This window comes from Hemitrygon akajei, chromosome 2 (assembly GCF_048418815.1).
Source record: "Hemitrygon akajei chromosome 2, sHemAka1.3, whole genome shotgun sequence".
Taxonomy (NCBI): Eukaryota; Metazoa; Chordata; class Chondrichthyes; order Myliobatiformes; family Dasyatidae; genus Hemitrygon; species Hemitrygon akajei.
The window spans coordinates 72031290-72043632 of NC_133125.1; the positions used below are offsets into that span (position 1 = coordinate 72031290).

At 42.4% G+C, this 12343-nt stretch overlaps 1 protein-coding gene across 1 annotated transcript in view; it reads left to right on the forward strand.

Moving 5' to 3' along the window:
- The first annotated feature begins 2921 nt into the window (after nt 1-2921).
- Nucleotides 2922-12343, forward strand: part of mboat4 (membrane bound O-acyltransferase domain containing 4) — a 29140-nt gene continuing 19718 nt past the window's right edge. Inside the window, exons 1-2 of the mRNA XM_073064066.1 lie at nt 2922-3098; nt 7064-7288. Of these exons, the coding sequence (XP_072920167.1) occupies nt 2971-3098; nt 7064-7288 (353 nt within the window). The 5' untranslated portion in view covers nt 2922-2970. The remainder of the gene's footprint in view (nt 3099-7063; nt 7289-12343) is intronic.

Consider the following 12343-nt stretch of genomic DNA (forward strand, 5'->3'; position numbering starts at 1 on the left):
ATGCAAAGTACCCATTAAGTTCATCTGCCATTTCTTTGTCCCCCATTACTACCTCAACAGAATCATTTTCCAGTGGTCCAATATCAACTCTCACTTCCCATTTACTCTTTATAAATATCTCTTAAACAGATCCTTTCTTTAAAAACCCTCTCATTTCCTGGAAAACATCTGTTTCCAATTTATACTCTCAACTTCATGCCTAATAGCATCATAACAAGTTCTCCCCTGATTAATTTTCTTGTCCTCCTTTTCTTGTCCAAAGCTATGTTAACAGTTAGGGAGTTGTCACTATCTCCAAAATGCACGCCCAGCTGACCAGGTTCATTGCTTCATACTAGATCTGGTATTGCCTCTCTCTAGTCAGCTTGTCTACATAATGTATCAGGAATTCTTCCTGGACACACCTAACAAATTCTGCCTCATCTAAACCTCTTCTACTAAGGATTTTTTTTTTGCACCTTTCCAAAATCTGCCTTCTGATCTGCTCCTCTGTGTTCCTTTTGCATTGGTGGAGTTGGGGGGGGGGGGGGGAGGTGGTGGTTGTAGATTACTCCCAATAGTGTGATTGTTCCTTTTCTGTTTCTGACTTTCACCTACACTGAGTCAGTAGATAACCCTTACTGCAGCGATCATATTATCCCAGATTAGCAATGCCACTCTCCCATCTCTTTTGGCTCCCTCCCTGTATCTGAACCCTGGAACATCCAACAGTCATTCTTGCCCTCGTGACAGACAAGTCTCAGTAAATGCCACAATATTGTAGTTCAATGTACTGATCCATGCCCTCACTTCAGTGCCCTTGCTCCTGAAACTTCTCGCATTAGGGTATATATATTTCAAGCAATTCAGCTGACTGTATTTATACCCTATCCTTCCTCAGTCTCTCTACATATTACACCAACTACCCCATCATTTGACCAATCACTTTAGTTTTCATCCCCCTGCCAACCTTGTTTAAATCTCCCCCAACAGCTCTAACCAACCTGCCCACAAGGACATTGGTCCTTCTCGAGCCCTGTCCATTTTATATAGGTCATACTTTCCCCATACCAAGCCATTTTGCATCTAAGTGGTATGATTTCTATGCTGCATTGATAAACATTGGTAAGGGTCAATGGGGCTTGTCAATTTTCTTCAGCTTCCAGAGGAAATGGTGGCATTGGTAAGTTTTCTTGACCATGACATTAGCCAGATAGATCATACAGTTCACAGTGAACAACAGGGCCAATGGTGAGTACGGTAGACCAGAGAAACCTAGGGATACAAGTCCATTATTCCCTCAATGTAGCAATACTAGAGGACAAAGTTTTGAAGAAGGCATATGGCATGCTTGCCTTCATTGGATGTCATATCATCACTGTATGATATGTTGGAAAGACGGCAGCTGGAATATTGCTGACTCATTGTAGACTCATGTTCATGAAACATGATCTACTGTGCACAAAGCTATGTTGGAAATTATTCAGAAAATGTGTAGGTAGCAAATGATTCATCACCAAACGTTTCATCAGTGACGATGTCTTCTTGTTTGGTAATGAAATGTTTGCAAGCAAGTTGCAAAGATTGGAGAACAATTTGACCCAACAAAGTTACGTCCTTATCCATAATGCATTTTCCAAATGCATGTAGATTCTGTCTCTTGGCATACCCTCCAGTAATACCCTACCACTGATGTTAAACTCACTAGGCTGTGGCTTTTTCTTACAGCTTGTCTCAAGTAAAGACACAACATGAGACTGTTTTACAGTACCTTACCCAATACTAATAAAGATATAAATATTTTTGAGACACAAAAGATTCTGCAGATACTCAAAATCTTAAGCAACACACACAATGCTGGTGGAACTCACCAGGCCAGGCAACATCTATAGAGGCAAAAAAAATAGTTGATGTTGTGACCTGAGACTCTTCATCAGGACAGTTCGATGAAGACTCTTGATAAAGGATCTCAGCACAAAACATTGACTACAGAAATTTCTACCAGGGTTCCAACAAATTCTTTCCGCATCATGATATCTGAACAGAACATATCTGAGCAGCTGTGTGGAGTTCTCCAGTGCATTTCAGTCTGAGTCTCAGCCTGGAAAAGGTCTTGACTGGACACACTGGAGGCTGTGGTAGAACAAAGGGCTCTACGAAAACTCCTGGCAATTCTGGACAATGTTTCTCACTCTCTGAATGCCACCTTAGCTGAACAGAGGAACACTTTTAGTGATAGACTAAGACAACACTGCTGCTCCAAAGAGTGCTATGTGAGGTCATTCTTACCCTCGGCCACTAGGCTTTATAATGAGTCAACCTATAGCCAGGGAAGTGATGACTCCTTCCTGTTAGACTGTTTGTGGTAACTTATTTTTTATTCTTTCTTACTTCTCTTCTAATATTTGTATATCTGTGCACTTGTAATACTACGGTGACACTGTAATTTCCTTTGGGATCAATAAAGTATCTATTATTTCAGTTTGAATTCTATTTCTCCTTTCTCCATGGTGACTCTGAAATGCGTAGGCGAAATTACTCTGATGCATGAAACCATAATCTCTGGAAACAGCTTTGTTCCCAACATAACAGGAAAACTAACATATTTTGCTGCTAATATAATTTTTAACTAAACATAATGGATGTTGGAAGGCAATTAATTTGTCCAAAGTACATGTTCTTCATGGTAGGAATATTATGTATCAGATGGTTCACACTGTTATCAAGCACACTGATTGAATTAGTTGCTGGAGTTGCTCAGTTTCTGGGAAACAAGAATAATAAGCTGTTATTTCCCTTCTTTTAGAATTGGCATGTTTTTAATTCTATCTCAAACAGACAGTTTAAATATTAGCAAGCTTGTGACATGTTAGTATGATGTCATGAAATGATACAAATTGTGGATCTTTTGGGGTATTATCAACTGTACTGATCATCAGCTTTAAGAATTAGATACTCAAACTGGTTGTGTAAGTGCATACCTGTCGTAGGATGGATTCAGCGATTCTACAGTACGAGTTAGACTGCTACCCAGTTACCATTTACCAATTTATGTGTGTTCCACTTGCTTCTATTTTCTACCTCCTCTCCATCACAGGACACCTTTCTTTAACTGCAAGGTAAGCATGGAGTAGTAAGTTCTATCACTTGAATGGTGATCCTAGTATCTAATTTCTTAAACTTGAACACTTGTGTGCACAGAGAAGCTTTTAGTCAATTAATTGGTGACAAGGTAAAGTAATAGAGCTGTAGGCAATTATCCATTATTAACTCCATGATTCAGTTGACAAATTCTTTTAAAAGCTGAAAAAAATGCAAGTATGTTGAATGGAAAGAAAGGAAATGTGTGTTCTGTAACTTTTTTTTGCAGATTTATTTACAAATCTCCACTGACACCATGTACAAACATAATCCGGGGGGGGGGCGGGGGGGGGGGGAAGCTGGGCAAAAACTCAGATTAATCTGTAGAAAACAAATCTGTAGATTTTTTTTCAGTTTAAGGAAGCAAGATTAAGAATGTTTGGTGTAAACTCTTCCAATGGCATTTTTAGTAATGATCAAAAGTGAAAATTGGGATTTACTTGCTGTGTCTGAATTTAGTAATACTGTTTACATCCATGTTAAAGGGAGAAAAAAAACTTGCCAGCTATCCTGCATTATGAAATGGCTCAACTGTATATAGTAATGTGCCTTGTCAAATGACAATCCGCCAGTTCAAGTGACTTAGAGATCTTTCTAACTGTAACTGGTAAAAATTATCAGTTATAATTAGTTACTAATTGTAATCAAGGTTTACTACTTAATTTAGCTTAATTAACTAATTGTAATTGGTAATTTGATAAGCATAGTTGAAAAAAGGTATGGAGGTTAAAAGATTGAGTTCATCATTAAAATAATGCCCACTCTTGTTAAATAGAATTTCTTTGACAGATGAATAATTTTAATGGAGTAATCACATTTAACATTTCGTTAATCCAAGCTCTCAACAGAACACAACAGAACTACAACAACAAAAGCAAGCCCTTTCCCTCCCTCCGAGGGCTTCGGCTTGCAGACTTCTGACTGACCTTTGGGCTTCGATCTTCAGCTTCGACCCATGGACTAGCAGGGTCTCTGAACTTGAGGCCTCGAACTTTTGACTTGCTGATTCACATATCTAGCGGGTTGTGAGCTCTCATGCCCTCTCTCACATGGACATCTGATCCCAGACCGGATCCCAAGGGCACTATCAGACCCAGTAGCCCATCTGCCCTCATCCTTGCCGGTCCTTGTCCTCGTCCACAGCACTTGCCAGCCTAACATAGGGATTTTCCTGAGTCATTTAAATAATAAACTAAAATAAAGGAATTTTTAAAACAGGGAAACAGAAAAATGAAGCAGAAACAATAGGTTTCAGAAGTTCAGTTCAGTTCAGTTTCAGTTTATTGTCATTTAGAAACCACAAATGCAATGCTGTTAAAAATGAGACAATGTTCCTCCAGAATGGTATCACAAAAGCACGTGACAAAACATACTACACCAGAAAATCCACATAACGTTTGGCAATCCCCAGTCCAGAGTCCGGAGAGGCTGCTGCATATTAATATCACGCTACCATCTTAGTGCATTCCCTGGAAAGGAGCTCCAAATCCACCAGACAAAACAAAACCAAAAACTAAAGCTACAAGTCCTGCACAAAACCACATAGTTACAACATATAGTTACAACAATGCAAACAATAGCATAATTGATAAAAAAAAAGACCATGGGCACAGTAAAAATAGTCCAAAGATGTTAAAAGACTATAAGTTCGAAAGAAACCACCACACAGTTTCCAGAAGTCCTCAGGGTTCCAATAGACTTGTCATCCCATGAAGGCGGCAGAAGGGAATACCCCCACTATGGACTTCCGCGGCACCGCCCGACTCAGCCTCGCAGTCGCAGCATACAATGAAATACACAGTGATAATAGAGAGGAATTGTGTCCTTGCAGTGGACAAGGTAGGAAGAGATATAGTCAAGGTAACTGTGTGAGTCTCTGAATTTTTTTGTTATGTCAGAATAATTTGTCTCCTGAGATGGAGACAGAGAAATCTAGAAAAGGGAGAGATGTTTCGGAAGTGGTCAAGTAAATTTGAGAGCGGGGTGGAAGTTGGTGGTAAAACGGAGGGGTTAAACATGAGTGCAGTTGCCAGTACAATGGAGAAAGAGTTGGGGAGTGCTATCAGAAACGTTGGAACAGGAGCTGTACCATATAACCAATGAAAAGACAGACATACTGTAGCTAAGACCCATACAGGTTCCCATAGGTACCTCTCCTCCTACCTTTGATTTGTAGGAAGAAAGAGGAATCAAAAGAGTAAGAACACCTCTGCCAGGAGATGAGATTATAAGTAGAAGGAAACTGGTAGCAGTCCTATCTTTGTTGCTGAAAGGCTTTAAGACCTTCCTGATGGGATAGAGATGTATTAAGACTCAACACACAGAATGAAGATAAGGCATTGTGGGTCAGGAAATCAGAAGGTGTCAACATAGAAAAAGGGTTGGTAGCTGGAAATGGACTGGAAAAGGAAGACTGAATAGAGTCAATGTAGGAGGGGATGGTTCAGTGGGCTTTTCTTAACAGTCCTGCTCAGAGATCTATCAGGTATGGAGTGGAGAACTGATATGTTGAAATCTGTGATGGTACGGCAGATGTGGCCTGCTGGGGTCCTGGTCCAGGGCGAGGTAAGAGGAGATATCTGAGCATTTCCATAAACACAAGAGATCCTGCAGATGCTGAAAATCCAGAGCAACACACAGAATGCTGGTGGAACTCAGCAGGTCAGGCAGCATCTATGGAAATGAATAAACTGTCAATGTTTCAAGCTGAGACCATCTATCACGACTAGAAACAAAGAGAAGAATCCAGAATAAGAAGGTGGATGGGGTGGGGGGGGGGGGGTGCAAGCTGAAAGATGAAGCCAGGTGGGTGGGAAAGGTGGCATGAAGTAAGAAGCTGGGAGGTGATAATTGGTAAAGACAAAAATCTGGAGGAGGATTCTGATAAAGGAAGAGAATGGCAGAAGACAGGAAAGGAGGAGAAGCACCAGAGGGAGGTGATAGGTGAGGAGAAGAAGTAAGAGGCCAGAGTGGGGAAATAAAGAAAGGGGAGAGGTAAAATTACTAGCAGTTAGAGAAATCATTGTTCATGTCTTCAGGTTTGAGGCTGGCTAGATGAAATATGAGGTGTTTCTCTTTCAACCTAAGAGTGGCCTCATCATGCGAGAAGAGAAGGTAAGTGAATGGGTAGATTTGGGACTTCTGCTTGCGGAGAATGATGTGTTGGGTGTAGAGGCTCTTAGGGAGGTGTGTGAGGACAAGAGGAACTCTATATCCTCGTTAAGGGTGAGTGCAGGTGTCCAGAAAATGGAGATGATGCAGGTGAGGGAAACATAAATGGTGGAGGAAAGGAAGCCCCTTTCTTTGAAGGAGGATATCTCTGGTGTCCTGGAAAAGGAGACCTCATCCTAGAAACAGATACAGTGAAGACGAAGGAACTGAGGAAAGGGAATGGAATTTTTACAGGAGATATGGTGGGAAGAGGTATAGTCAAGATAAACATGGGAGTTGGCGGGTTTATAAAATATAAAAGTAGACAGTCTGTTTCCAGTGACAGAGATGGAGAGATCAAGAAAGGAGAGAGAGAGGTGTCAGAGAGTTGCCATCTGGCAATGCAAAGTAGAGTGAGTACATTGGACTACAGCACCATTGCCCTTGCCTGTGGATTTGATGACCAGGTTGGTCTTTATCTAATATGAACAGAGCTGCAAGTTTAGACATGGTGAAGTTGTGAAGAAGAGTGGATGAGGGGTGTGGAGAAGTAGAGATGGTTAATATCATAATGGCAATTTAAAATGTGGAAGTCAAGAGAGTGTAAAAGGTCCATTGGGGAAGTCCAAGAGCAAGAAGTGTGTTGAAGACATGAAAAGGGGTTATCAGTTGTGAGTGAAAATTCAATGAATGTTTTTTCTGAAAAATCTATTTATGTTTAAATACTATTTTGCATGAAATAGGAATTTGCATTTAGTTGATTTAAAGGAGATAATTTATCATCTCCCTCCAGACATGCGTTTCTTCTGAGTGGAGGTTTACTTATGACCGCTGTTAGTATGGGACCCTACACCATTCTGCTACTCATATCTGCTGTTCTCTCAGTGATGCTCTTACACATGCTGGAGCCCAGGAGTGTTCACAAGTGGACCTTCCTCACTCAGATGACATGGCAGACCCTCTGCCATCTTTGGCTACACTACAATGATTATTACCTTCAAGAAGCAACAGACATTAAGTAAGTGTGTAACTTTTAAACATGTTGAAAAAATCCCTTGGAAATAATTTGACTCATTATTACTATGGTATTACCCTCACTTGGTTACATGCACAGAAACAGGCCCTTCAGCCCATCTAGTCTGTACTGAACTATTATTCTGCCTAATGCCATCAAACTGTCCAAATGATAGCCCTACATATTCCTCCCATCCATGTACATATTTAAACTTCTCTTAAATGTTGAAATTGAACCCACTTCCACTAGCAACTCATTCCACATTCTCACCAGCCCAGAGTGCAAAAGTTCCCTCTCATGTTCCCTTCAAACTTTCACTCTTGACCATGACTTCTATTTCTAGTGACATACAACTTTAATGAAAAATGCCTCCTTACATTTACCCTATCTATATCTTTCTAATTTTGTATACCTCTACAAATCTCCCCTCATTCTCCTACACTACAGGGAATAAAGTCCTACCCTATTCACTCTTTGCTATAACTCCGGTCCTAGAGTCGCAGCAACATCTTCATACATTTTCTCTTCACTCTTATTGTGCATATCATTGATATCTTTTCCTGTAGATAGATGGCCTGAACTGCACACAGTACTCCAAATTAGACCTCACCATCTTCAAAGTACAATCCCAACTCCTGTACTTAATACTTTAATTTATGAAAGTCAATGTGCCAAAAGATCTATTTATGATCCTGGTCTCAACAAAAAAATATTGTGATGCTCTGTTGGTCAGGAAATGTCTGTTGAAGAATGGTTAATAATTCAGGTTGAAAATCTTTCTTCAGAATTGAGAAAGCAGTAAGTTGCAGAGTTGGGAGAAATCTGTATAACGAAAGAAAGATTTACTAGTGTTGTACAGAATGGGGGAGAGGAGGGTTAAACTAGAGTTAGAAACATAGAACATAGAAAACCTACAGCACAATACAGGCCCTTTGGCCCACAAAGTTGTGCCAAACATGCCCCTATCTTACCCTCTGTTTTACTAAGCTCCATGTACCTATCTAAAAGCTCTTAAAAGACCCTATAGTATCCACCTCCATCACTGTTGCAGCAGCCCATTCCACACACTCAGCACTCTCTGAGTAATAAACTTACCCCTGACATCTCCTCTGTACCTACTCCCCAACACCTTAAATCTGTGTCCTCTTGTAGCAACCATTTCAGCCCTGGGAAAAAGCCTCTGACCACACAATCAATGGCTCTCATCATCTTGTACACCTCTAACAGGTCATCTCTCATCCTCCTTCACTCCAAGGAGAAAAGACCGAGTTCACTCAACCTATTTTCATAAGGCATGCTCCCCAATCCAGGCAACATCCCTGTAAAGCAACACACACAAAATGCTGGTGGAACACAGCAAGCCAGGCAGCATCTATAGGGAGAAGCGCTGTCGACGTTTCGGGCCGAGACCCTTCGTCAGGACTAACTGAAAGGAAAGATAGTAAGAGATTTGAAAGTAGGAGGGGGTGGGGTGAAGCTGAGAGCCAGAAAGGTGATTTGCAAAAGGGATACAGAGCTAGAGAAGGGAAAGGATCATGGGACGGGAGGCCTCGGGAGAAAAAAAGGGGGAGGAGAGCACCAGAGGGAGATGGAGAACAGGCAGAGTGATGGGCAGAGAGAGAAAGAAAAAAAAAGGAGGGGGAAAAAAATTTAAAAAAACAAAAAAAACTAAATATATCAGGGATGGGGTAAAAAGGGGAGGAGGGGCATTAACGGAAGTTAGAGAAGTCAATGTTCATCCCATCAGGTTGGCGGCTACCCAGCCGGTATATAAGGTATTGTTCCTCCAATCTGAGTGTGGCTTCATCTTGACAGTAGAGGAGGCCATGGATAGACATATCAGAATGGGAATGGGACGTGGAATTAAAATGTGTGGCCACTGGGAGATCCTGCTTTCTCTGGCGGACAGAGCATCGGTGTTCAGCGAAACGGTCTCCCAGTCTGCGTCGGGTCTCACCAATATATAAAAGGCCACACCGGGAGCACCGGATGCAGTATACCACACCAGCCGACTCACAGGTGAAGTGTCGCCTCACCTGGAAGGACTGTCTGGGGCCCTGAATGGTGGTGAGGGAGGAAGTGTAAGGGCAGGTGTAGTACTTGTTCCACTTGCAAGGATAAGTGCCAGGAGGGAGATCGGTGGGAAGGGATGGGGGGGATGAATGGACAAAGGAGTCACGTAGGGAGCAATCCCAGCAGAGAGCCTCCTCTGCACCCTTTCTATGGCTTCCACATCCTTCCTGTAGTGAGGCGACCAGAACTGAGCACAGTACTCCAAGTGGGGTCTGACCAGGTCCTATAAAGCTGCAACATTACCTCTCTGCTCCTAAATTCAATTCCACAATTGATGAAGGCTAATACACCATACGCCTTCTTAACCACAGAGTCACCTGCACAGCTGCTTTGAGCGTCCTATGGACTTGGACCCCAAGATCCCCCTGATCCTCCACACTGCCAAGAGTCTTACCATTAATACTATATTCTGTCATCATATTTGACCTACCAAAATGAACCACTTTACACTTACCTGGGTTGAACTCCATCTGCCACTTCTCAGCCCAGTTTTGCATCCTATCAATGTCCTGTTGTAACCTCTAACAGCCCTCCACACTATACACAACACCTCCAACCTTTGTGTCATCAGTAAACTTTCAAACCCATCCCTCCACTTCCTCATCCAGGTCATTTATAAAAATAATGAAGAGTAAGGGTCCCAGAAAAAATCCCTGAGGCACTCCACTGGTGACTGACCTCCATGCAGAATACGACCCACCTACAACTACTCTTTGTCTTCTATGGGCAAGCCAGTTCTGGATCCACAAAGCAATGTCTCTTTGGATCCCATGCCTCCTTACTTTCTCAACAAGCCTTGCATGGGGTACCTTATCAAATGCCTTGCTGAAATCCATATACACTACATCTACTGCTCTTCCTTCATCAATGTGTTTAGTCACATCCTCAAAAAATTCAATCAGGCTCGTAAGGCATGACCTGCCCTTTACAAAGCCATGCTGACTATTCCTAATCATATTATACCTCTCCAAATGTTCATAAATCCTGCCTCTCAGGACCTTCTCCATCAACTTACCAACCACTGAGGTAAGACTCATTGGTCTGTAATTTCCTGGCCTAACTCTACTCCCTTTCTTGAATAAAGAAACAACATCCGCGTCCCTCCAATCCTCGGGAACCTCTCCTGTCCCCATTGATGATGCAAAGATCATTGCCAGAGGCTCAACAATCTCCTCCCTCGCCACCCACAGTAACCTGGAGTACATTTCATCTGGTCCCGGCGACTTATCCAACTTGATGCTTTCCAAAAGCTCCAGCACATCCTCTTTCTTAATATCTACATGCTCAAGCTTTTCAGTCTGCTGCAAGTCATCACTACAATCACTAAGATCCTTTTCCATGGTGAATACTGAAGTAAAGTAAAGGATGTAGAGGATGCAGGTGGATGCTTCCCTGGTGTTATGGATTATTGATTACCTGACTGGCAGACCACAGTACGTGCGCTTGCAACACTGTGTGTCAGACAGAGTGGTCAGCAGCACTGGGGCTCCACAGGGGACTGTCCTGTCTCCCTTTCTCTTCACCATCTTCACCTCGGACTACAGCTACAACACAGAGTCTTGCCATCTTCAGAAGTTTTCTGATGACTCTGCCATAGTTGGATGCATCAGCAAGGGAGATGACGCTGAGTACAGGGCTGCGGTGGGAAACTTTGTCACATGGTGTGAGCAGAATCATCTGCAGCTTAATGTGAAAAAGACTAAGGAGCTGGTGGTGGACCTGAGGAGCGCTAAGGCACTGGTGACCCCTGTTTCCATCCAAGGGGTCAGTGTGGACATGGCGGAGGATTACAAATACCTGGGGATACGAATGGACAATAAGCTGGACTGGTCAAAGAACACTGAGGCTGTCTACAAGAAGGGTTAGAGCCGTCTCTATTTCCTGAGGAGACTGAGGTCCTTTAACATCTGCCGGACAATGCTGAGGATGTTCTACGAGGCTGTGGTGGCCAGTGCTATCATGTTTGCTGTTGTGTGCTGGGGCAGCAGGCTGAGGGTAGCAGACACCAACAGAATCAACAAACTAATTCGTAAGGCCAGTGATGTTGTGGGGGTGGAACTGGACTCTCTGATGGTGGTGTCTGAAAAGAGGATGCTGTCCAAGTTGCATGCCATCTTGGTCAATGACTCCCATCCACTCCATAATGTACTGGTTAGGCACAGGAGTACATTCAGCCAGAGACTCATTCCACCGAGATGTAACACTGAGCGTCATAGGAAGTCATTCCTACCTGTGGCCATCAAACTGTACAACTCCTCCCTCGGAGTGTCAGACACCCTGAGCCAATAGGCTAGTCCTGGACTTATTTCCACTTGGCATGATTAACTTATTATTTAATTATTTATGGTTTTATATTGCTATATTTCTTCACGATTCTTGGTTGGTGCGGCTGTAACAAAACCCAATTTCCTCGGGATCAATAAAATATGCCTGTCTGTAATGATGGAATACAGCCCATGGTACTGAAAGAAATGACAGAAATTATAGTAGAGACTTTGGTGATAATTTACTAAAATTCTCTGGAATCTGGGTAGGTCCCAGCGGATTGGAAGATGGCAAATGTCACGCCACTGTTCAAAAAAGGATATAGGCAAAAGGCAGGTAACTATAGGCCAGTTAGTTTAACATCTGTAGTTGGGAAAATGATTGAAGCTATCATTTAAGAAGAAATATCGAGGCATCTGGAAAGAAATGGATCCATCAGGCATACACAGCATGGATTCAGCAAAGGCAGCTCCTGTTTGATAAACTTTCTGGAGTACTTTGAGGATATAATGAACGCAGTGGATAGAGGGGAACAGATGGAGGTTATTTACTTGGATTTCCAGAAGGCATTTGATAAGATGCCACATAAAAGACTTATCCATAAGATAAGGATGCATAAAATTGGGGTGATGTATAATCATGGATAGAGGATTGGTTAGCTAATAGAAAGCAGAGAGTTGGGATCCATGGGTATACTCTAGTTGACAATCAGTGGTGAGT